Genomic DNA, 27,178 nt, shown 5'->3' on the forward strand with positions numbered 1-27,178 from the left:
ATGGTGATGAACAGGGAGGCCTGGCGTGCTGCGATTCATGGGGTCGCAAAGAGTCGGACACTACTGAGCGACTGAACTGAACTGATAAATGTGGAACTATTTTTAAATAAAATGAAAAACTGGACGTGTGAAAACAAAGAACCAGAGAAAATTATGGTGCAATAAATGTATTTATTTTTCAGTTTAAGCAAGACAGGTGGTAAACGAAAGTCCATATTGAAAATGCCACCCAGAGATTAGTAGCTGGCCATTCATGCAATGTGACTGGGCAAAACAAAGTCATTTCCAAAACAGTGTGCAGATTTAATTCCTTCATGAAATTAACTCTTGAGTTGCACCAAGCCACCTGGAATGTCTGTTGATGGGGTATTTATAACCCATTCACCATCCCAACTCAAAAGCTACACACTAGCTACACAACCATCACTCACACATCTGCCAAGCAGACAGCCAGCCTGGCAAATAGCACTCTTCTTGTTCACTAGCCAACGACACAGCAGTGTGACCAGTCACAGTTACACTAACACAGGGACACAGAAGGCACTTCCCTTTATTCAGCTGACAACCTTCCATACACTTTGGGGGATGGGATTGTCATATAAGGAACTCATCTTGGGGCATGGGGTGTGGGGGCTGTCTCCAGGTTTGAGCTGTTTTAGGAAAGCACTATAAATTCGGCCACAGTGACCATGAGAGACAAGGTCTCCTGACATCCTGGGAGATGCTCGAGCTCCTGACATAAGTTGGATTCAATTAAGGGTTGGGTAAGAGGTACAGACCTGGGGGAATGTTATAACAAGAACCAGGGGGCAGCCTCTAGTTTATATAATTTTGGGTATTTCCAGCCTCATGTGAATACCAAGTCAAAAGTCCACACATTATTGGATCACCTACTCCAGACTCCTCACCTTACAGATAAAAACGTGGCAGCCCAGAGAGTCAAAGTAACTTGCTAAAGGCAGAGCATGGCAGTGGCAGGACCAGATGGAAAACACGACACATCAAACCCCGTTCACGCACGCTGATGCAGGATATGTGACCAAGTTCTTCAACAAGGAAGATGAGATAGTGTAAATATTTGGTTCCCCCCAAAGCTCCAAATATGTTTAAAAGCATGAAAACTCAGCTTCACCATCTTTCTTCTCAGGGGGTTCTCTTCTCTGTCTTTCTGCCTCTCTCTGTCTCTGTCTCTCATACACAAACACACACACAATTTTGATGAATAGCGATTTCTGGCTACTCAATGACAAACCCAACATTTTCAGGAAAATGCCTGATAAAATGTGCTTCTCAGTCCAACTCTTTGTGTGAGGTTTGGACCACTGGCTTATTTTCTAGAACAATAGGTGTTTCAGAAATCAGGAGATCATCTTCTCCAAAGGAGTTCTGGTCCGTGTTGACGAAGTTGGGGATGTCGAATTTCATGAGCCTGTTCAGCTCCTCCTCTGGCCGCCCACTGCATCTGATGGCTTCCTGGAGATGAACTTCACTGTCGAGGGCCGTGGTCTGGAGACAAGCTTTGGCCTTCTCCAAGTGGTCCACTTCATTGATGTAGCAGTGAAAGAAGGACCTGGATTCCTCATTGCCCTGTCGAGAAAACACCTTATCTGGCTCCAGGGGCTTTCCAAAGTCTGACACAAAGCTATTCATTCTGAATCTCTTCTCCGAAGACTCTGCATTGCTGTGAAGAAAGGCAAAATAAAAGACTCCTTACCCTCCAGCACAGTTACCTGTGGGATGATGGTTTCCAGCATCTATGAAGTGCAAGTCCCCGCACAGAAAGTGCAGACAAACATCAAACTGAAAGACACCACGTCTGAAGATGTACAAATAAATGCAAGGCAAAAGACTCAAGGTGTGGGCCCTTGGACCATCCTGAAAAGATGCTTTTCACTAAGGGGTCTTCTATATTCTGCATCACACACCAGTATTTCTCAGTGGGACCCTTGGTATTCTATCTGCAGCAGAATTACTTGTAGGGCTTCTCAAAATTCAATATTCCTGCTTGCAGGATCTCTGGTGGAAGGGACAGGCAATCTATTTTCTTAGAATCCCCAAGGATCACTACTTATGGTCAGGTTTAGAGCTGCTGGCCAACATCAGACCAGCCTGAACAATAATTCGATCCCACAGGGGTGAGCTTCATGTTTGTCAAAGCACTGCCATATCCGTTGATCTCTCCCAATTCTCAAAACTGACCCATGCAGCCACTTGGGCCAAAAGTTATACCTATTTCACAGAGGCAGAAGCTAAGGTAAGGAGCAGTCAGGCTGCCTGCTTGACTGACACAATCAGTGACAGGAGTGGTTAAAAATGCAGCTTCTTAATTCCCTGTTTCATTTAGTGTGGAACAAATTAGCAATTTAATGGTAGAAACTGGTGAATGGATGAATAAAATAACTCTCAATGAGCACCATAAGTACATGACAGAAAGAGCAGATACAAACTGAATAACCTGATGGCCCACCTGAAATTCATCTGCACCAGGTCATAGCTGTGGCTTGTGGGTTCTTTAGTTGTGGCATGTGGGATCTACTTCCCTAAACAAGGATTGAACCTGGGCTCCCTGCATTGGGAGCAAGGAGTCTTAGCCACTAGACCACCAGGGAAGTCCCTACCCCACCTACTTTAATCACCATCTTTCTAGATTGATATAAGAGTGACTCCCACACAGGTAGAGTGACTTCATAAGGTCAAAAATCATGTCTGAACATGCCTTCAAATCCAGAATAGCACTTGACAACAAGTAGGCTCTGGAATCTACATTTAAGGCATGTGTAATCTCAGTGACTTCAGTTTTTAAACCTCGTCATCCCCATCCCATTGATGACTCACGATATAGCATTTATGACCAAGCTGTCATGGGGTAGGCGATATGGGATCCATTTACAGCTCTTAGAAACTCACCTCCAAATTATCAGGAATCACCTGGATTTCAGAGTTCAGTAATTCTAGAAGCTTTGCAATCCAGGCAGCGGACACACTTTTATATTAGGTTTATCTCCTGCATGACATCAGATGGCATCAGATGACCCAACTGACATCAGATGAGGAATTCCTCTCAGAAATCCGAGTTCCTCCTTTTAATGATAAGCCTGATTAACCAATCTCATTGCCCACTCAGCAAAGGTGATACAAAGATCAATGACTGACACAAGAATACAACATTAATAGGTTGTATTCAGAATTCAGAGAAAAATCATTTGAGAGAGACTGACAGCATTGTGCTTTAATGCAAATATAAGTTGTCTTATCTTTCAGTAAGTGATTTTCTTCCCCTGGTTGTCACTTCACCCAAGTTTAAAAGATGTTTGAGAACAGGGATGAATGGCGCCAACAATCTGTGACCTAAGAAACTAAAAAGAAACTGAGGAAAAAGAGGGGATTAACATGTTAGAAAAAAGCACGGTTAAGATGGCTGGGATCATGCCTTCTCCCGATTCCAGGCTAAGAAGCTCTGAGTACTCGCTTCCTGCCTATCTAGAGCATCAGCTGAGTATGAAAGCCAACCCAGCTGTGCATAGCAGCTCTTCCATTATCCAGGCTACATGTTCTCAGGATTACGAGTTGGGGCCATTGACCACCTCCCTCTGCACCAGTCCTTGCTGAAAAACAAAGGCACAAGAGCAGAGCATCTTGCCCCTTCCCCAGGGCAGAGCCCAGGCAGTGGACAGTAAGATGCCTTCCCTGCCTCACCCCTACTCATCTTTATCCCCATGATCTCTCCTTGTGATAAAAGTACAATCTGATTCTCCCTTCCTGAAAATAAGGGAAAAATCCATCTTTGTTCTTAGAGTCTGAAAAGTGAAAGTGTTAGTCACTCAGTTGTGTCTGACTCTTTGCAACCCCATGGACTGTAGCCCACCAGGCTCCTCTGTCCATGCAGTTCTTCAGGCAAGAATACTGGAGTGGGTTGCCATTCCCTTCTCCAGAAGATCTTCCCAACCGAGGATTGAACCCAGGTCTCTTTATTGCTGGCAGATTCTTTACTGTCTGAGACATCTAAACAGACCATCCTTTTATTCCTCTTTCCTTCCTTGACTGATAAACTAAAAAACCTGTATGTGAAAAACTGTGGTCATGGACATGGCTTGTTTCAGTTCAGTTTCTATTCATCCCATCACTGAGTAAAATCTATGTACTGAAATCAATAGATCTTAAACATAAAATTCAATGTATTTTTATTGACACATACACCCAAGTAACCCTCTAATCAAGATATAGAATATTTCCTTTCTTCTGGAAAGGTTCCTTCTGTTCAATTTCCAGCCCCTTCAGGTAACACAGATCTTATTTCTATTTCCATTGATTAGCTTTGCCTGTTCTTAAACCTCCAGCCAATTTACACCTCCTGGAGGCAATACCTCCTAGAAGCAATCTGTTTTGTTTTTTGTTTTCGGTGAGGTTGGAGGTGGAGGGGGCACTGCAGGACATGCAGGAATCTTAGCTCCCCAACCAGGGACTGAAATCATTCCCCCTACATTGGGAGCACAGAGTCTTAACCACTGGACCGCCAGAGAAGTCTCGATCTGTTTTGATTTTTATCACTGCAGATTAGCCTGTTCTTGAAATTCATACAAATGGAGTCGTGCAATAGTGTTTGTTTGTCTGGATACAATAGTATTTTCTCTTGATCTGTGACCTGCATTTTCATTTTCTTAGAGATGTCTTTTGATAAACAGCTTTATATTTCCATTAATTTCAAATTACTAACTTTTATCATCTATGTTAGTGCTTTTACATCTTAAGAACTAATTGCTAACTCTAAAATAACAAAGATATTCTTCGAAGCTTTCTTCTAGAATCATCCTGTTCAGTACAGTAGCCAACAGCCACAGGTGGCTCTTCAAATTTAAGTAAAATTTAAAATTCGATTTCTCAGTCATAGTACTCACATTTTAAGTATTCAACAGCCACATGAGGCCAGTGGCTATCTAATTAGGCAATACAAAGAACATTTCTGTCATCACAGAAAGTTCTATTGGACTGAACCGTTCTAGGAGTTTTAATTTTGGGTTTATTGTATATGTTGAGACAGGGGTCAAGGTTTGTTTTTTTCTCATATGTTTATCCTGTTGTACCAGCCCTTTTTTTTCAATTGACCTTATACAAAAATCTCTGTATTTCTACACACTGGTAATAAACAATAAGAAAAGGAAAAAAAATACATTCACAACAGCATCAAGAAATAGGATACTTGGGAATAAATATAACAAAGGGTGTGTAAGACCTGTACACTGAAAATTTCAATATTGCAAAAGGAAATTAAGGAAGAGCTTAGTAGGTGAAGATGACGACATCAGCGGTAGACAGCTTGCCCAAGATGCTGGACCTGATTTGTATGATCATTTATGTTTTCTTGACTTCTTAGACCTCTGCACATAAATCAAATGCTTTTCTATCATAGGCCTGATTCTATGCTAGTTTTAGAAATCAATTCTATTGTTGGGTTTGTGGCCAATTACCTGTGTCTAGTTCTGGGTTACCTTGTTAAATTTCTCTACTACAAGACTCTAACCAGTTGGCCCTGAGAAAATTTACTTAAAAAAAAATTATAGTCATATTCAGGTTACTGTGATATTACTAGATGGGATCCCCTCACTGGGCCAATTAATTATGCCTGCTCTGACTCTGGCCATAAATTTGAGCTTTTTTATATTACTCAAGCTCAATCAGAGCAACAAGAAAAGTTTCAGCAAAGGAGGAAAAAATCTCCCACAATTATGGGATGGATTTATATAGATAACACCAGGCTATGGTAATTTAGGTTTAAAGTCTCCTCTGTGTTGGAAACAATTATCATACTAAGGGCAAACACACTGAAACCATACTCACAGAAAGCTAGTCAATCTAATCACACTAGGACCACAGCCTTGTCTAACTCAATGAAACTAAGCCATGCCCATAGGGCCACCCAAGATGGGCAGGTCATGGTGGAGAGGTCTGACAGAATGTGGTCCACTGGAGAAGGGAATGGCAAACCATTTCAGTATTCTTGCCTTTAGAACCCCATGAACAGTATGAAAAGGCAAAATGATAGGATACTAAAAGAGGAACTCCCTAGGTCGGTAGGGGCCCAATATGCTACTGGAGATCAGTGGAGAAATAACTCCAGAAAGAATGAAGGGATGGAGCAAAAGCAAAAACAATACCCAGCTGTGGATGTGACTGGTGATAGAAGCAAGGTCCAATGCTGTAAAGAGCAATATTGCACAGGAACCTGGAATGTCAGGTCCATGAATCAAGGTAAATTGGAATTGGTCAAACAAGAGATGGCAAGAGTGAATGTTGACATTCTAGGAATCAGCGAATTAAAATGGATTGGAATGGGTAAATTTAACTCAGATGACCATTATATCTACTACTGCGGGCAGGAATCCCTCAGAAGAAATGGAGTAGCCGTCATGGTCAACAAAAGAGATCAAAATGCAGTACTTGGATGCAATCTCAAAAATGACAGAATGATCTCTGTTCGTTTCCAAGGCAAACCATTCAATATCACAGTAATCCAAGTCTATGCCCCAACCAGTAACACTGAAGAAGCTGAAGTTGAACGGTTCAATGAAGACCTACAAGACCTTTTAGAACTAACACCCAAAAAAGATGTCCTTTTCATTATAGGAGACTGGAATGCAAGTAGGAAGTCAAGAAACACCTGGAGTAACAGGCAAATTTGGCCTTGGAATAAGGAATGAAGCAAGGCAAAGACTAATAGAGTTTTGCCAAGAAAATGCACTGGTTATAGCAAACACCCTCTTCCAACAACACAAGAGAAGACTCTACACATGGACATCACCAGATGGTCAACACTGAAATCAGACTGATTATATTCTTTGCAGCCAAAGATGGAGAAGCTCTATATAGTCAACAAAAACAAGACCAGGAGCTGACTGTGGCTCAGATCATGAACTTCTTATTACCAAATTCAGACTTAAATTGAAGAAAGTAGGGAAAACCATTAGACCATTCAGGTATGACCTAAATCAAATCCCTTATGATTATACAGTGGAAGTGAGAAATAGATTTAAGGGACTAGATCTGATAGATAGAGTGCCTGATGAACTATGGAATGATGTTCATGACCTTGTACAGGAGACAGGGATCAAGACCATCCCCATGGAAAAGAAATATAAAAAAGCAAAATGGCTGTCTGGGGAGGCCTTACAAATAGCTGTGAAAAGAAGAGAAGTGAAAAACAAAGGAGGAAAGGAAAGATATAAGCATCTGAATGCAGAGTTCCAAGAATAGCAAGAAGAGATAAGAAAGCCTTCCTCAGCAATCAATGCAAAGAAATAGAGGAAAACAACAGAATGGGAAAGACTCGAGATCTCTTCAAGAAAATTAGAGATACCAAGGGGACATTTCATGCAAAGATGGGCTTGATAAAGGACAGAAATGGTATGGACCTAACAGCAGCAGAAGATATTAACAAGAGGTGACAAGAATACACAGAAGAACTGTACAAAAAAGATCTTCATGTCCTAGATAATCACAATGGTGTGAACACTCTCCTAGAGCCAGAAATCCTGGAATGTGAAGTCAAGTGGGCCTTAGAAAGCATCACTATGAACAAAGCTAGTGGAGGTGATGGAATTCCAGTTGAGCTACTTCAAATCCTGAAAGATGATTCTGTGAAAGTGCTGCACTCAATATGCCAACAAATTTGGAAAACTCAGCAGTGGCCACAGGACTGGAAAAGGTCAGTTTTCATTCCAATCCCAAAGAAAGACAATGCCAAAGAATGCTCAAACTACCGCACAGTTGCACTCATCTCACACGCTAGTAAAGTGATGCTCAAAATTCTCCAAGCCACGCTTCAGCAATATGTGAACTGTGAACTTCCTGATGTTCAAGCTGGTTTTAGAAAAGGCAGAGAAACCAGAGATCAAATTGCCAACATCCGCTGGATCATGGAAAAAGCAAGAGAGTTCCAGAAAAACATCTATTTCTGCTTTATTGACTATGCCAAAGCCTTTGATTGTGTGGATCACAATAAACTGTGGGAAATTCTGAAAGAGATGGGAATACCAGACCACCTGACCTGCCTCTTGAGAAATCTGTATGCAGGTCAGGAAGCAACAGTTCGAACTGGACATGGAACAACAGACTGGTTCCAAATAGGAAAAGGAGTACGTCAAGGCCGTATATTGTCACCCTGCTTATTTAACTTATATGCAGGGTACATCATGAGAAATGCTGGACTGGAAGAAACACAAGCTGGAATCAAGATTGCTGGGAGAAATATCAATAACCTCAGATATGCAGATGATACAACCCTTATGGCAGAAAGTGAAGAGGAACTAAAAAGCTTCTTGATAAAAGTTAAAGAGGAGAGTGAAAATGTTGGCTTAAAGCTCAACATTCAGAAAACTAAGATCATGGCATCTGGTCCCATCACTTCATGGCAAATAGATGAGGGAACAGTGGAAACAGTGTCAGACTTTATTTTTTTGGGCTCCAAAATCACTGCAGATGGTGACTGCAGCCATGAAATTCAAAGACGCTTACTCCTTGGAAGGAAAGTTATGTCCAACCTAGATAGCATATTGAAAAGCAGAGACATTACTTTGCCAACAAAGGTCCGGGTAGTTAAGGCTATGGTTTTTCCTGTGGTCAGGTACGGATGGAGAGTTGGACTGTGAAGAAAGCTTAGCACCGAAGAACTGATGCTTTTGAACTGTGGTGTTGGAGAAGACTCTAGAGAGTCCCTTGGACTGCAAGGAGATCCAACCAGTCCATTCTGAAGGAGATCAGCCCTGGGATTTCTTTGGAAGGAATGATGCTAAAGCTGAAACTCCAGTACTTTGGCCACCTCATGTGAAGAGTTGTCTCATTGGAAAAGACTCTGATGCTGGGAGGGGTTGGGGACAGAAGGAGAAGGGGACGACAGAGGATGAGATGGCTGGATGGCATCACTGACTCGATGGACGTGAGTCTGAGTGAACTCCCAGAGTTGGTGATGGACAGGGAGGCCTGGAATGCTGCAATTCATGGGGTCGCAAAGAGTCGAACGCTACTGAGGAACTGAACTGAACTGATACCAGGTTTGCAGACTGAAAGCCCTCAGGTGTAAAGCCATATTACCATAGACAAAATATTGAAGGTTCCTTCCTTCAAGGGCCAAAAGCACTTCTCCTTTCTGATTTAGTCTGCTAATGTTCATTCTCCAATGCCTTCCAATACTCATTCTTTATAACTTTTCCAGATTTTATCATTGTTATCTGCAAGGTTATTCTGAAACATAGTACTCTGCCCTTCCTGAAATGGGAACCCATGAACGGGCCTGACCGTTCGTGAAACATTTCTGGTTCCACCTCGTTCCCTGACTCCTCCAATGAGATGGGCTCTCTCCAAGAGGACTGGAGGCCTCTCTCCACTTGCCTTCTCACTCTGCACTAAGCCCTTTTCTTTCCCTGTCTGGCACCCTCTTTTAGACGATGAGCTCTTGAGGGTAGGCAGTTTCTTGTGTGGGTCCTCAGTGCCTTGCAGAATACTAGGCATAGAGTAGCTGCTTCTTACATTTTTGTTAAATGAATGAATACATCAGTCATGAAGAGATCGTGAAACTAAAGCCGCTCTTGCCTTGGCAGGGGGCCTCTCCTACAGTGCATACAGGGTTGGAAATCAATACAAGGGCATACCCAGGTAAGGCCTAAAAGCAAGGGCGGGTGAGCCTTAAGAGAGAGATGGTCTAACATGTGGATTAAATAACATAAGTAAAATGTAGAGCATAATAAAAAGAAAATAGAGAGAGGGTCTATTAATAGAGATCTTGAGTGTTGCTCTAGCATCAGAGAGATTTGGCAAACTAGCCCCATTGAGGTCTGCCTTGCACCTGATTTTGGCCAAGGGAAACACCGTCTCTGACTGCAGCCCATGGTGCTCTCCATATCTCCAAGCTGTCCCAGAGTCATCCATGGAGTCTCCTGCCCTGAGTCCTTGGAGCTCACAGACCACAAAGCTACTAAAAGGGCATTTTGCATCATGTAACTGGCCTACCTTGGAGGCTGCAGGGTCTTAGATACCATGAGGGAGACTTCCTGCCATTTATTGGTAAGATGGCTTCAAGAAAGACCAATGAACCTCTCTACCCCACCCAGTGGTTACCCCGTCTTTAAAGCAGACCAGGCCTCAGGAGTCACACCTGAAAATGTCCTTGTACACTCAATGTTGGAACATCAAAGAAAAGTGAAAGTGAAATCGTGTCCGACTCCTTGCGATCCCATGGACTGTAGCCCACCAGGTTCCTCCATCCATGGAATTTTCCAGGCAAGTGAACTGGAATGGGTTGTCATTTCCTTCTCCAGGAGATCTTCCTGACCCAGGGATCAAACTTGGGTCTCCCGCATTTCAGGCAGATGCTTTACCATCTGAGCCACCGGGGAAGCCTTCAAAGGATGCTCACTAATTAGGTGGGAGGGGGTGGGTTTCATGGCTGGCTGGCTGGTTTTCAGGAAACATGTACCGTATTGTTAAGGATGTCTTTCCAGCCTTATAAAGCATCTGCGGTGGGTGATCTGGGCGCTGCTCTATGGTTGGACACTCCCACTGGCAGACAGAAGAGGGCTAGTTGCAACCTTCTCATCCTCTCAAACTCAGTTGACATATGGAAAGATAATGCTCACTGGCACCTACTAGAGGAGTCAAAACAGCTTTAAGACCAACTCATTCAGCCTTGATTATATCTGTGAAAATGAAAAATTACAAGGCTCATATCTTAAATACCATCTTGATTAAAATGATAATTCAAGCCAGAAGCTTCAACAACTGGAGCATTGAAAGAAAAAGAAACTTTGAGATGTTGGCTGAGCTAGCAAGTAATAAACTGAAGAATATGTGTGCTAGAGACTGAATGTGTGCCCCTCCAAAATTTCTATGTTGAAACCTAATCCCCCAAGTGATGGGATTAGGAGACAGGGCCTCTGGGAAATGAAGTGATTCATCTTATGAATGGGACTCAGTCAGTTCAGTTCAGTGGCTCAGTCATGTCCGACTCTTTGTGACCCCATGAATCACAGCACACCAGGCCTCCCTGTCCATCACCAACTCCTGGAGTTCACTCAGACTCACGTCCATTGAGTCAGTGATGCCATCCAGCCATCTCATCCTCATCCCCTTCTCCTCCTGCCCTCAATTCCTCCCAGCATCAGAGTCTTTTCCAATGAGTCAATTCTTCACATGAGGTGGCCAAAGTACTGGAGTTTCAGCTTTAGCATCATTCCTTCCAAAGAAATCCCAGGGCTGATCTCCTTCAGAATGGACTGGTTGGATCTCCTTGCAGTCCAAGGGACTCTCAAGAGTCTTCTCCAACACCACAGTCCAAAAGCATCAATTCTTCGGTGCTCAGCCTTCTTCACAGTCCATCTCTCACATCCATACATGACCACTGGAAAAACCATAGCCTTGACTACCCGGACCTTTGTTGGCAAAGTAATGTCTCTGCTTTTGAATATGCTATCTAGGTTGGTCATAACTTTTCTTCCAAGGAGTAAGTGTCTTTGAATTTCATGGCTGCAGTCACCATCTGCAGTGATTTTGGAGCCCCAAAAAATAAAGTCTGACAGTTTCCACTGTTTCTCCATCTATTTCCCATGAAGTGATGGGACCAGATGCCATGATCTTAGTTTTTTGAATGTTGAGCTTTAAGCCAACTTTTTCACTCTCCTCTTTCACCTTCATCAAGAGGCTTTTGAATTCCTCCTCACTTTCTGCCATAAGAGTGGTATCATCTGCATATCTGAGGTTATTGATATTTCTCCCACCAATCTTGATCCCAGCTTGTGCTTATTCCAGTCCAGCATTTCTCATGATGTACTCTGCATATAAGTTAAATAAGCAGGGTGACAATATACAGCCTTGACGTACTCCTTTTCCTATTTGCAATCAGTTTGTTGTTCCATGTCCAGTTCAAACTGTTGCTTCCTGCCCTGCATACAAATTTCTCAAGAGGCAGATCAGGTGGTCTGGTATTCCCATTCCTTTCAGAATTTTCCACAGTTTATTGTGATCCACACAGTCAAAGGCTTTGGCATAGTCAATAAAGCAGAAATAGATGTTTTTCTGGAACTCTTTTGCTTTTTAGATGATCCAGCGGATGTTGGCAATTTGGTCTCTGGTTCCTCTGCCTTTTCTAAAACCAGCTTGAACATCAGGAAGTTCATGGTTCACATATTGCTGAAGCCTGGCTTGGAGAATTTTGAGCATCACTATACTAGCATGTAAGATGAATGCAATTGTGCGGTAGTTTGAGCATTCTTTGGCATTGCCTTTCTTTAGGATTGGAATGAAAACTGACCTTTTCCAGTCCTGTGGTCACTGCTGAGTTTTCCAAACTTGCTGGCATATTGAGTGCAGCACTTTCACAGCATCATCTTTTGGGATTTGAAATAGCTCAACTGGAATTCCATCACCTCCACTAGCTTTGTTCGTAGTGATGCTTTCTAAGCCCCACTTGACTTCACATTCCAGGATGTCTGGCTCTAGGTGAGTGATCACACCATCGTGATTATCTGGGTCCTGAAAATCTTTTTTGTACAGTTCTTCTGTGTATTCTTGCCACCTCTTGTTAATATCTTCTGCTTCTGTTAGGTCCATACCATTTCTGTCCTTTATCGAGCCCATCTTTGCATAAAATATTCCCTTCGTGTCTCTAATTTTCTTGAAGAGATCTCTAGTCTTTCCCATTCTGTTGTTTTCCTCTATTTCTTTGCATTGATTGCTGAAGAAGGCTTTCTTATCTCTTCTTGCTATTCTTGGAACTCTGCATTCAGATGCTTATATCTTTCCTTTCCTCCTTTGCTTTTCACTTCTCTTCTTTTCACAGCTATTTGTAAGGCCTCCCCAGACAGCCATTTTGCTTTTTTGCATTTCTTTTCCATGGGGATGGTCTTGATCCCTGTCTCCTGTACAATGTCACGAACCTCAGTCCATAGTTCATCAGGCACTCTATCTATCAGATCTAGTCCCTTAAATCTATTTCTCACTTCCACTGTATAATCATAAGGGATTTGATTTAGGTCATACCTGAATGGTCTGATGGTTTTCCCTAATTTCTTCAATTTAAGTCTGAATTTGGCAATAAGGAGAATTCTGACAGAATATGGTCCACTGGAGAAGGGAATGGCAAACCATTTCAGTATTCTTGCCTTTAGAACCCCATGAACAGTATGAAAAGGCAAAATGATAGGATACTGAAAGAGGAACTCCCCAGGTCAGTAGGTCCACAATATGCTAGTGGAGATCAGTGGAAAATAACTCCAGAAAGAATGAAGGGACGGAGCCAAAGCAAAAACAATACCCAGTTGTGGATGTGACTGGTGATAGAAGCAAGGTCCAATGCTGTAAAGAGCAATATTGCATAGGAACCTGGAATGTCAGGTCCATGAATCAAGGCAAATTGGAAGTGGTCAAACAAGAGATAGCAAGAATGAACGTTGACATTCTAGGAATCAGTGAACTAAGATGGACTGGAATGGGTGAATAACTCAGATGACCATTATATCTACTACTGTGGGCAGGAATCCCTCAGAAGAAATAGAGTAGCCATCATGGTCAACAAAAGAGATCAAAATGCAGTACTTGGATGCAATCTCAAAAATGACAGAATGATCTCTGTTCGTTTCCAAGGCAAACCATTCAATATCACAGTAATCCAAGTCTATGCCCCAACCAGTAACACTGAAGAAGCTGAAGTTGAATGGTTCTATGAAGACCTACAAGACCTTTTAGAACTAACACCCAAAAAAGATGTCCTTTTCATTATAGGGGACTGGAATGCAAAAGTAGGAAGTCAAGAAACACCTGGAGTAACAGGCAAATTTGGCCTTGGAATACAGAATGAAGGAGGGCAAAGACTAATAGAGTTTTGCCAAGAAAATGCTCTGGTCACAGCACACCCTCTTCCAACAACACAAGAGAAGACTCTACACATGGACATCACCAGATGGTCAACACCAAAATCAGACTGATTACATTCTTTGCAGCCAAAGATGGAGAAGCTCTATACAGTCAACAAAAACAAGACCAGGAGCTGACTGTGGCTCAGATAATGAATGGGACTAGTGCCCAGATAAAAGAGGCCCCAGAGAGAGAGAGAGAGAGTCATTGTTCCTTCCCCCATATGAGGACACAGTGAGAAATCTAGCATTGATGAGCCAGGAAACAAGTCCTCAGCAGACACTGAATCTGCCAGTACGTTAACCTTGGATTTTTTAGGCTCCAAAACTGTGCGAAATAGACTTCTGTTACTTAACAAATCATCTAGTAAACATCCATGGTATTTATAGGAGCCCGGACAGACTCAGAAAATTAGAAAATTCATAATCTCCAAGAATTTTAGTGCTTTTCATTATATTTGTCACAGTCCTACCTATTCTATACCTTGTCATCATGAAATTTAGATCAAGCTAGTGTGTTTGCAAGAAATTCTCCTGTGTCGTACTAACTTTAGAAAAATGAAAACTGTTAATTTTGGTAGAATCTAAAAATCATTAGTTTCACTTATTTAAGAATCTGTATTCCTCCTTTTCAGCTTGTTATAAGAAATGCAATTTGGACCTATTCTATTGATTGCAATATTCCCAAACTCCACCAGTCAGAGTAAAAAGACTGTTCAGACTGTTTCGATTCTTTTCTTCTCACTCTGGCTTGTGTCATGTAGTCTCTGAACCAGATGGGAGATTTTCCCTCATAAGGACCCATCCAGTCCACCAGCACTTGCAGGGAACCTCGTCTGCTTCCATGACACTCCCCTGCTCACAAACTCACCGATTCTCCAAATCCTTCTTCCTGATCTTTCAGAGAGTCCACTCCCACATCACATGGCCTTTCTGGTGTCTGCTCCCACCAGTCCCCTTGCTAAGCCTACAGCCCAGCCACATGGGACCTGCCTGTCCCCCAAAGCCCTCAGGATGGTCCCCTTTTGTGCCTTTGCTCGTGCTGTTCCTTCTACTCCTGTCAAAATCAAATCTGTCCTTTGCTATCCAACTCCCATGTCCCTGCCTCCACGGACTTTTTGATCTCCCAACAAGAAGGAATCCTCCCCTTCTCTTGGCTCCTGTCCTATTTAATCAATCTTCTCTTACACCGGTTTACCAGGGGGCTCAGTGGTAAAGAATTCACCTGCAATGCAGAGACACAGGAGTTGTGGGTTGATCCCTGCGTTGGGAAGATCCCCTGGAGGAGGAAACGGCAATCCACTCCAGCATTCTTGCCTGGGAAATCCCATGGACAGGGAGCCTGGTGGGCTACAGTCCATGGGGTCGCAAAGAGTCAGACACGACTTAGTGAACAGGTCAATCACATACAGGGTGCGGCCCTTCCTGTCTCATGTCAGAGCTGTTTGGTGTGATCATTTCTCTCCTATATACTGCTGTGCTGTATTCCACTCATCTCTGCATCTCTCACAGGGACTTGCTGTCATTAGACCCTCAGTCAGTACCCTGGACAGTTGTATCTGCAGGTGTTCAGGAGCCCTGATTCCTGTGAAAGGCACAGCCACCTCCAGTATTCAGGGACATGCTCCTTCCTCTGTGACCCTAAGACAAATCAAGTCAGGAGATCAGACTTCTGCCACTTTCACTGGCTGAGGGAAAACACCCGTAAGGCTCTGCGTTACTCCCTTAGGAATTTTACAGATTTATAATGAGTTTTTACAAATGGGCTGCCTACTGCTCAGTCATAGCAAGCCCTCACTACTCTCAGGCTTACTCCACTCAAAAAAGTGGTGGGCAGTCCAGCAGGCACCTACGATTTCTGGCAGGGACTTCCAGTGGACTTTTAGAGATGCATAAGCCAAACAATGGGCTTCCCTGGTGGCTCAGAGGTTAAAGTGTCTGCCTCCAATGCGGGATACCCGGGTTCAATCCCTGGGTTGGGAAGATCCCTTGGAGAAGGAAATGGTAACCCACTCCAGTATTCTTGCCTGGAGAATCCCATGGATGGAGAAGCCTGGTAGGCTACAGTCCACAGGAGTGGAGCAAAGAGTCGGACATGACTGAGCGACTTCACTTTCACTAAGCCAAACAAAGACCTACTAAGAGTGAAAACTCTTGAGATGAACCACCGGTGAGAAAATGATAATAACTATTTCTGGAGCCATAACCTGTCCTGAGAGCTTCATGCCCTAGCAGAGGCACCAACCAAACCCTTGTGTGTGTGTGTGTGTGTGTGTGTGTGTGTGTGTGTGTAAGTGCCTCTTGGTTGCTTTCATTGGTAGTTCTGACTTGCCAGGGAGATGTCAGTCTCTGAGGAAAGACTATACTACCTTAGAATGACCCTCAGCATGTCTGGGCAAGTCATAGCTGTGCACTCAGGAAATACCTCTTAATTGATGAAGAATTAAAAGGAACTCCTGAATAAAGGTGTATAACTTGAATCAGACATGTAAAGCAGTTGGATTTTTTACCTGTTGATATATGGAGACCTCTCAGAATAACAGATCTTCCTGAGGAACAACCTGCTATGTCTGCGTTCAGCTGGTTCCTGTGACCTTGGTCATTATCTCCAGCTGTTAGCTTTTAGGTGCGCTGTACCCATGCTTGGGTGAGAATCGTACCTAGGTAAACTGCAACTCCAGGTAAGATGCAATTTCCATTTTTGCAAGATCATGAGCAATACCGTCCTCATCCCTAAAAAAGAGACCATCCCCACCTAGACAAGTGCACTTAGCAAAGGCTACACAAAATGAGGATATCTGAGGTGTACGATGTCTGAGAGTTGATCTTTATTTTTTTAAGAAGTATAAAATATTCAACATAAAATGCAACCCAACTCTTTCCCTTACTCCTTCTCTCTGGCAGATTTATGACAATGCGGCAATTACGGTGCTTTAACAAGACGGCAAAGAGAGTAAATGGCTCCTCAGTGGAGAAAGCACAGGAAAAATGATTCTTTTTGTCCTGTCTATAAAGGACTCAAGTGAGAGGGTCCACCCACTCCATACAACAGGAGATATTCCATGGGAAAATAATCCCCATTAAAGCTACTTCTTAGACCTAAAAGCTTTTTAAAAAGGCATGATGGCAGCTTTATAAGAGTCCTTCTCCCTCTGATCTCTGCTTTACCAGCACTCACCCTTATCTGAGTCTCCTCCTGGGCACACAGATTACCCTCCCCAGCCGGGTGGTCAGATGGGTGTGGCCAGTCCTGGCCAATGAGCTGTGAGAGGAAGGGATGCGTGCCACTTCCTGGCTGAAGAACAGACCAGCAGGTATGAGTTCTCCACGTGCCCCACTGCTTGTCACAGCAATTCAGGAGGATGAACCTTAGAAACACTGCAGCTACGATGAAGAAGCATCGGTCCACCCCTTGCCAACCCTCAGAAGAGATGTAGCTTGAATACAGTGTAAACCTGTGTTGCATTACAGTGAGATTTAGAGAGCTGTTTACGCCTGTCTCATAATCTCATTATGACACATCCTCTCCTTAACAGAAGCCACTGAGTAGGCAGTGACTCTGGAATTGAAGTTCTGATGCTAAAATGATCCCAAGTTGTAAACTTAAGGGAAGAAGCCTATTTGCCATCCTTATGTCCTACTCCTTCCAAGGGGATTCATGCACTCTTTCCATAGGTCAGCAATTTAGTCTGCCTAGGATGTCTCCATGGAGAAAAAGATAGAACTAAGTGGCTGATTCAACACTAGTCAATTCTGAGTGGGGGCCTTACTCAGAAGTGATGCTCAAAATTCTCCAATCCAGGCTTCAACAGTACATGAACTGAGAAGTTCCAGATGTTCAAGCTGGATTTAGAAATGGCAGAGGAACCAGAGATCAAATTGCCAACATCCGTTGGATCATCAAAAAAGCAAGAAAGTTCCAAAAAAACATCTACTATTTTATTAACTACACAAAAGCCTTTGACTGTGTAGATCACAATAAACTGTGGGAAATTCTGAAAGAGATGGGAATACCAGACCACCTGACCTGTCTCCTGAGAAATCTGTATGCAGGTCAAGAAGCAACAGTTAGAAATGGACGTGGAACAACAGACTGGTTCCAAGTTGGGAAAGGAGTATGTCAAGGCTGTATATTGTGACCCTGCTTATTTAACTTATATGCAGAGTACATCGTGAGAAATGTTGGACTGGCTGAAGCACAAGCTGGAATCAAGACTGCCGGGAGAAATATCAATAACCTCACATATGCAGATGACACCATCCTTATGGCAGAAAGTGAAGAAGAACTAAAGAGCCTCTTGATGAAAGTGAAAAAGGAGAGTGAAGAAGCTGGCTTAAAACTCAACATTCAGAAAACTATGATCATGGCATCTGATCACATCACTTCATGGCAAATAGATAGGGAAACAGTGGAAACAGTGCAGATGGTGACTGCAGCCATGAAACTGAAAGATGCTTGCTCCTTGGAAGGAAAGTTATGACCAACCCAGACAGCATATTAAAAAACAGAGACATTACTTTGCCAACAAAGGTCTGTCTAGTCAAGGCTATGGTTTTTCTAGTAGTCATGTATGAATGTGAGAGTCAAGGCTATGGTTTTTCTAGTAGTCATGTATGAATGTGAGAGTTGGACTATAAAGAAAGCTGAGCACCAAAGAAAACAACTTTTTCTGAGAGACATAACCAAATCTCCGGGAGTTGGTAATGGACAGGGAGGCCTGGCGTGCTGTAGTCCACGGGGTTGCAAAGAGTCAGACATGACTGAGCGACTGAACTGAACTGAACTGAGTCATATTCCAAAAGGATGCTGCCTGATATCTTACTTGAAGCAATTGTTCTTTGTGACCCACAATCCAGAGAGCTTGTTACCTAAAGCTGTTAGAATTCAGACATTCGAGCCATGACTAAGACTCTCTACTTAGTCTCCTTTCTAAAATCATCTTACTCTTTCTTCACACAAAGACATCACTTTGCCAACAAAGGTCCATAGAGTCAAAGCTATGGTTTTCCCAGTAGTCATGTATAGATGTGAGAATTGGACCTTAAAGAAGGCTGAGTGCCAAAGAACTGATGCTTTCAAACTGTGGTACTGGAAAAGACTCTTGATAGTCCCTTAAACTGCAAGGAGATCAAACCAGTCCATCCTAAAGGAAGTCAGTCCTGAAAATTCATTGGAAGGATTGATGCTGAAGATGAAGCTCCAATACTATGGCCACATGATGTGAAGAGCCAACTCATTGAAAAAGACCCTGATGTGGGAAAAGATTGAGGGCAGGAGGAGAAGGGTACGACAGAGGATGAGATGGTTGGGTGGCATCATCGACTCAATGCACATGAATTTGAGTAAACTCTGGGAGATAGTTCAGCCTGGCATGCTGCAGTCCATGGGGTTGGAAAGAGTTGGACACGATTGAGCAACTGAAAAACAACTTTTTCTGAGAGACATACCCAAGGTGAGGTGAAGCCAGGGTAGAACGAGTCACATTTGGCACATGTAGCTCCAACATGAAAGCTTAGGGCCTGGCTGTCCTGTGGGAGGAGGAGAATCTTCTATTCCTTCCTACTCTTTACCTGCAGCCCTCTGCTCTCCCCAGGATGCCATGAGCCATGCAGGGGAGGACTAACCTTCACTGAGGGCTGCCTGCTGTGAGGCTAGTGCATACTAGCAGTTCTATAGGCATCAGTTCACTCAATCTTTACAGTACCCCGAGGAGGCAGATACTACTTTATTTTTACAAGTGAGGAATCATCAAGTACAGAGAGGCTAAAGTGAAGTTGCTCAGTTGTGTTCCACTCTTTGCGACCCCATGAACTGTAGCCTACCAGGTTCCTCTGTCCATGGGTTTCTCCAGGCAAGAATATTGGAGTGGGTTGCCATTTCCTTCTCCAGGGGATCTTCCCGACCCAGGGATTGAACGCGGGTCTCCCGCATTGCAGGCAGACGCTTTACCCTTTGAGCCACAGACAGACTAAGAATCCAGTAAATCATTCCAGTAAATCTGGAAATGTTTGACTCCAGAGCCCATACTTGATCCAATATGTGATAAAAGAAAACAAATCTTATTGCTTGCTAATATCTTTGCTGTAAGAGAAAAAGATTTAATATTACTGATATGAAGTCATTTAATGTAGGGGTAACAACAGGAGCTTCAAAGAGACTTTAGTTTGAGGCTTGGCTCCATTTGTTGTTGTTGTTCAGTCGCTGAGTTGTGTCTGGCTCTTTGAGACCCCATGGACTGCAGCACGCCAGGCTTTCCTTTCACTGTCTCCCGGAGCTTGCGCAAACTCATGTCCATTGAGTCTGTGATGCCATCTAATCATCTTGTCCTCTGTCGTTCCCTTCTCCTCCTGCCTTCAATCTTTCCCAGAATCAGGGTCTTTTCTAATGAATTGGCCCTTCGCATCAAGTGGTCAAAGTATTGGAGCTTCAGTTTCAGCATCAGTCCTTCCAATGAATATTCAGGACTGATTTCCTTTAGGATTGACTGGTTTGATCTCCTTATAGTCAAAGGGACTCTTCAAGAGTCTTCTCCAACACCACAGTTCAAAAGTATCAATTCTTCAGCACTCAGACTTCTTTATGGTCCAGCTCTGACATCCATACATGACTACTGAGAAAACCATAGCTTTGACTATATGGACATTTGTTGGCAAAGCAATGTCTCTGCTTTTTAATATGCATAATTTTTTTAAAACCTGTGAATCCTTATATGAGTGATTCAGTCTCTTTTTTCTCATCTGTAAGGTGAGATTTTACAGGATAAATCCTATGTGATTTACTTCATCTTTCAGTGAGAACTTAGTGAGATTATACTATAAAGTGATTAACAGACCCTGACAGATGGTAAATGTCAAAAAATGTTCTTAGCATTATTCTCAGTGATTTATCATTATGTCCTCCATGTCTAATTATCAGGGGCAAACTTAAAACTGACTGTTTTATTTTAAAGTTGGCTGCTTGGATAATGTCTATTTTACAAAAAATATTTCCTGCCAAATAAATGTCAAGTTTACTAAGATATAAAACCATTGTTAACTGCTCCATTTAGGGATTTTTCCATATGTCTGTATCATTCAGTTTCATTTGGATATACTACAGCCAAATGCATGTCTTACACTGCTTCAGAAAAACATTTAAAGTGTGGCCCTGAGGGCTCATCCATTGTTTCATTAAAAGTAAAAATAAAAAGGTCAAACTTGCTCCTTAACCTCACCAAAAGCATGTAGGATTACAATGACCCCTGTTCTTTGAGATGACTAAGAATCACCATCAAAAGAGAAATCATCTATTAGAAGGACAAACTGCCAACTGGAAAAGGGGAAAAACAAGCCTCAGCTACCCAGGGTCAACGTGAAATGTTAAGTCAATGTATTAGTCAGTGTTATCCAGAGAAACAGAACCAACAGGGGTGTTTGGGTGTGTATGTGTGAGTGTGTGAGTGTGTGAGTGTGTGTGTGTGTGTGTGTGTGTGTATGTGCCTGTGCACATTTATTTCTATATCTATCTATCTATCTATCCATTCAGGGTGAGGTGGGGACAGATTTAGTTTAAGAAATTGGTTCATGTGATGGTGGAGACAGGCAAGTCCAAAATCTGTAGGGTTTGGACAGGCTGAAGACACAGGGAAGAGCTGCAGTCTGAGTCTGAAGGCAGTCCTTTGCCAGAATTCCTTTTTGCTAGACAGAGGTCCATCTGTTTCTAGGAACGCCTTTTGCAGTTGGATGAGGCCCCACCCTCATTATGGAGGATGATCAGTCTTCCTAAAAGACTGATCTCACCTAAAAAAAAAACCATCACAGAAACATCTAGAATAATGTTTCACCAAATATCATGGCCTAGACAAACACAAAATTACTCATTACAGGAAGTCATGCTCCCTTTTGAGCTAGGGTGTTCCCATCTATGAAATCACGTGCATCTTATATCAAACAAGTACATCTCAATAACCATGCAAAGGTCCATCTGGCTATCTGAAGAGAAGGAAGATAAAGGGGTTTACTATTCCCCAATCACTCTACCAGATGTGCTATAACTTGAGTTTGTCCTCAGCTTCTTTTACTACTGCTATAATCTACACCATATTTCTAAACTCCTTGGACTAATATGCTGAAGCAAAGACATATGCAGATGTTTACAAAAACAAGGAGACAGAAAAGGGAAAGTTCATATTTTTTTAGTGGCTATTCCAGAGATTCTCAACCATCCATCTCCATAGCCTTCAATATAATGGTCTTTTACGTTCATTTAACATGTGTTTGAATTTTTCTCCCAGACCTTAATGTCTGAAAACAGCTATGTGATGGGCAGAACTGTTCCCTTTATCTATGACTAGTTGTTAGAGTTCAAGTGCAGGCTGAAGACTGAACAGCAGACACTGCAGACTGTGTGATGAGATACAATGAGAACACCACTGCTAGGCTGTGAGGATGAAGGGAGACATTGAATGGAAATGTGAGGATTTGAGCTCACTTTCTTCCATTTAGTCTCCCAGGTCATTCCCTACCCTTCCCCACCCTGCTCTGTGCCCTGGGAAACTGACCTCTGATGTAGGCTTTGGCCACTGGTAGTGGTGGGGTGCTCAGCCAGCGGGGAGCAGTGGTGAGAAAGGGGAGAGATGGGGAAAGACAGGTCTGGGTATTTATCGGAGGCTCCCTCCCTAAGAGGTTACACTGGGCTGTGTCCCTTGACCTGGGTCATTGCTCCTCTCAGCCAGTCTCTCTGCAGGGCTCCTGAAAGACAATCAGGGCCCTTCAGATTTGGGCATCTACTCCTCAGTGTTCTGAGCCCTGGCATCCTGCCCCATCCAGGAAGAGGGGCTGCTCTCTTCCCAGGCCACAACTTGTGACTAGTCCATTTGTCAAAGGCTCTAATTAAAAAAGATACACGCACCCCTATGTTCACAGCAGTACTATTCACAACAGCTGAGATACAGAGACAACCTAAATGTCCATCAAGGGATGAATGGATAGTGAAGATGTGGTACATATATCCAATGGAATATTACTCAGCCATAAAAAAGAATGCAATAATGCCATTTTGCAGCAACATCAATGCAACTAGAGATTATCATACTAAGTGAAGTAAGTCAGAAAGAAAAAGACAAATACCATATGACATCACTTATATGTGGAATCTAAAATATGGCCCAAATGAACCTATCTATGAAACAGAAATAGACTTATAGATATTGCCTTGTGGTTGCCAAGGTAACAGAGGAATGGACTGGGAGTTTGGGACTAGTAAATGCAAGCTAATAGATATAGAATGGATAAAAAGAAATATCCTACTGTATAAAACAGAGAACCACATTCAGTATCCTGGGATAAACCATTATGGAAAAGAATACTAAAAAAACAGAAATATGTGTGTAACTGAGTCACTCTGCTGTAGAGCAGAAATTAACACAACATATTTCAATAAGAACATTAATTTTTTTAAAAGCTCTTCTAATTACCTAATTTGAATATGCTATCTGTTGCCTTCTGGAACTGACTGACAAGGTATCAAACAAGTTGTTATTTTTTCCTTTTTTTGGAAGAGTTGGGATTTTAAAAAGTCTCTAAAACATTTCTGAGTTTTTGCAAACCATAACTTACCAATTATGTTTTGATGTTATTCAACACTCATTAAGCATCCATGCAATCATTTCCTCCATAAATCCAAAGCCCATCACAGATGTTCTTTACCACATCATGAAAATTTTATAATCCTTTATCTCATTTTGAGGAAATTAAGTGCTGAATTCAGTGAATAATTAAACAATTTAGTCGAGTATCATTTCTCTGCTCCTTGAAATGTTTTTTAAGCTAGCTTTCATCCTATTTTTGTTATTGTCCTTTTTCATCGTTTTCAGTCTGGTGAGTCACCTAAATTCTTTTGGGAATAAGGAGAAAATCCATCCTAATTAGTAATCTTTCAAAATAAACATCAAGCCAGGATCAGCATTAAGACTACAGGAAAGACCAAGAAACCCAGGTGCACGAGGGTTCACTTGAGAAGAAGCCTCAGAAGCAAGAGGCAGAGTGCCAGGAGGAAAACAGGTCCCACCCAACCAGCACCTGGGTCTGGACAGCAAATCCAGCTCTCCACCCATTAGAAGCAACCCCACCCCCTGGATACTGTTTCTGTTTCTTCAAGTCCCTGTGGGGTTTAACAGACATTTAGAAACAGCCCAAACTTACTCTTGGTGTGGGGCTCCTGTCTTGGTCAGCAGAGTCAGCACAAAAAACATAAAAATCACAAAGACTGCAAGGCCAACCCAAAATCCAATCACAATGGAATCTGTAAGACAGTTAACACTGGGATTAGTATTTCATAGCAACATAAAATTTAAACATTCAAGGAATCTGTGCTTTTTGATACATGAAATGAGAGAGGATGGTCACAGTCTTCTGAGACAACCTTGAACTATCGGACAACAGGGAACAGTTAATACAAGGAATGAGGGAAGAGTCCATGTCTGCAGGCTCCTGACTCAGGTAACACTCGGAGATGCCAGCCTTCCTGACTCTTGGTTCTACATCCCGATGGAAGAATTTAAGACGGAATCAGGCTGTCTAAGTCCTCAAGACTGAAGTGTCTTGAGTTAGAAAATCCAATTTTTAGCAGAAACTACAGGATGAAGCTTAAAATGACATCTGATTAAACTCAACCCAGTTTTGTTTTTTCACTCATGTTCATGCTGGCATAACTCACGTCTTCACTACATCCTTCAAAGAACATACAAATGGCCTCCTGAGTGCTCTTCTGCCTTCGGTCTTTGCCTGGGCCTCATTTCTAACAGAATCTGCTTTATCGTACCTCTGATAATATTGCTCTTTCACAAAAAATACTTCAACAAAAATAGAATTGACCTTTTCCACATGAGAACAGATTCAATATACAAAGCACTTTTACAATATCTGGCATCTGAGAAGAAGGTAGCTCACATTTGCAGTCTATGATGCTAAAGCTGAAACTCCAGTACTTTGGCCACCTCATGCGAAGAGTTGACTCACTGGAAAAGACTCTGATGCTGGGAGGGATTGGGGGCAGGAGGAGAAGGGGACGACAGAGGATGAGATGGCTGGATGGTATCACTGACTCAATGGACGTGAGTCTGAGTGAACTCTGGGAGTTGGTGATGGACAGGGAGGCCTGGCGTGCTGCGATTCATGGGGTCGCAAAGAGTCGGACACGACTGAGCGACTGATCTGATCTGATCTGATCTGATTGTTTAATTGGTCATTTTCTCCCAGTTGATCCTTACTTTAAAACTCATGCTTCCAACCAGTCTAGGCGACACTGTATTCCTGTATTTGCCTGAACCCTTAGGCATAGTTTCTTAATACTCACACCTTTTCAGGGGCCCATACCTTCACCTGGCTGGAGCAACTTTCCCCAAACTGGAGATAATGAAAGTCTATCCCTCATTCAAAGCGCATTCCCTACATCAACTCCTTCAGAAAGCCTAATCTCCCCAAATGATGTGCCTGCTCCCTCCTGTGAACCCCATGATTTTTCTATCTGTGCTTCTCTACACAGGTCCCTCCTTGATCCTATCACGGGTAATAGTCACTAGTGTGTGTCTCTCACATGGGGCTGAGACTGAGCTGTCTACACAACCTGGCACATTCATCATAAGGTCTTAAGTTTGGGGGAAGCAACGGGGTTAAACTATTTTACATTTTCTGATCTATTCAAAGAAGTTTACCTACATGGCAATACAGTGAGGATGCCTAGCAATTTTAAAAAAGGTGAACAGAACTTATACACTAAATGTGTTTAAATACAAAGCATTATTCTAATTGAATTATGTGTATATAGCACTCTTTCTAATATGAAGAAGTCAGATTAGCAAGTTGCTTTGCATAATTCTTACTTTTATTCTAAATATACTATTGCCTAGAGGGTAACAACCTTTATTTAACGACATTTTAAAAAATTATTTATTTTTAATTGAAGGATAATTGCTTTATAATATTGTGTTAGTTTCTGCCATACATCAACATGAATCAGCTATAAGTATACATATTTCCCCTCCTTCTTGATTCTCCCTCCCACCACCTACCCCTTCCCGCCCCTTAAGTTGTTACAGAGCCCCAGTTCATTCAATGGCATTTATTCAGTACTCTGGATGCAAAACCAATTTATCTTGCCCAGGGTTAAGAGTGCCTGAGAAACAGGAATTGTAGACTTTACCTTAAAAACTAATGGAAATGAAGCCTAACAAGACATAAGGACAAATACCAAAAAACACATGTGTACAAAAGCAATTAACATGTAACAATAGCATCTCAGTTATGGGGGCACAGACTGCAAAGCATCATTTTGCAGATAAATGACAGCTCAGCCTCCTCTACTTCATCAACTGCCTGAATAGCAAAAGCCAATTCTAAAATGACCTGCCAGCGTTATGTAAGTCCTCGGTTGAGAATTTAGTCATGTTGATTCATTTTCAAATCTGTTTACTAGGGAGGGGTTCGCATGAGGACAGCTCTCACACTGCCAATGGTGGCTGGATCCCCATGTGTCCTCCAGCCCCCTAGCCTAGGGTGGTCACAGGTAGAGGAGTGTGCCTTTAACCCAGCCCAGTCCCTTACCCCGGCTTTCTAGTGACCCAGGGAGCTGATCAAAAAGCAACAATAACGTGGGACCCGAGAGGGTCTCAGCCCTCAGCAAAGTCGTCACGAGAGAGAGGAGAGTGGGAATGAGGAGAGCTGTGGTTAGAATTTTAGAATCCCCATGGTCCAGTGGCATTTTCACGCATTCTCTTGATAATGTGGAATCCACGTTTCTCATGACAATATGCTTTAAGTAGCTTTGCTTACTCACATTCTCCCCCAGAGGAAATTCTGCTTCCTCAGATTATCTCTGTTAATTCTCCTCTACCTCATCCTCTGACACGCGGCCCAAGCCCAGATAACTTTCTCACTCTGAGCCCCTTTCAGAGAATTTCAGAGAGCTCCATCTCATTCCAGGAACAACCAAACTCTCTTGAAGTTTTATTTCTATGTCATTTCATGGCCACAAGCATTTCAGTGAAAAGAGGAATACAGAGCCTCTGGTCTTCCCCAGAGTACCCTTTCTCAGGAGGAAGTCAGAACAGAGGTTTACATACAGTGAGTGGGGGCTCCAAGAAACCTGGTTGGTTAAGGAAAAGCCTTCCACGGGGGTTTCTAATACAGCCAAACAGCTACTTCTGTCCTGTCTAGAGACTGAGCTACTTAGAGACCATTACAGCAAGAGAGTACAGTAAGAGAAAACTGCCCAGGGGAATTCCAGATAGAATGCATCATAATAA

The 27,178-nt window shown here is 42.6% G+C and overlaps 1 protein-coding gene across 7 annotated transcripts in view; it reads right to left on the reverse strand.

Moving 5' to 3' along the window:
- Positions 1 to 151: 151 nt before the first annotated feature.
- Positions 152 to 27,178, reverse strand: part of MRAP2 (melanocortin 2 receptor accessory protein 2) — a 63,711-nt gene continuing 36,684 nt past the window's right edge. For 6 of the 7 annotated variants that reach the window (XM_019967406.2, XM_019967404.2, XM_019967405.2 and 3 more), the window contains 2 exons: positions 24,078 to 24,177; positions 152 to 1,681 (listed from right to left, as the gene is read on the reverse strand). In XM_019967406.2, coding sequence (XP_019822965.1) covers positions 1,291 to 1,681; positions 24,078 to 24,177 — 491 coding nt within the window. In that variant the 3' untranslated portion in view covers positions 152 to 1,290. Of the gene's footprint in view, positions 1,682 to 23,492; positions 23,770 to 24,077; positions 24,178 to 27,178 lie in introns of those variants that run through there. The other variant, XM_070796136.1, reaches the window with a different exon arrangement.

Source organism: Bos indicus, chromosome 9 (assembly GCF_029378745.1).
Source record: "Bos indicus isolate NIAB-ARS_2022 breed Sahiwal x Tharparkar chromosome 9, NIAB-ARS_B.indTharparkar_mat_pri_1.0, whole genome shotgun sequence".
In the NCBI taxonomy this organism is placed as follows: Eukaryota; Metazoa; Chordata; class Mammalia; order Artiodactyla; family Bovidae; genus Bos; species Bos indicus.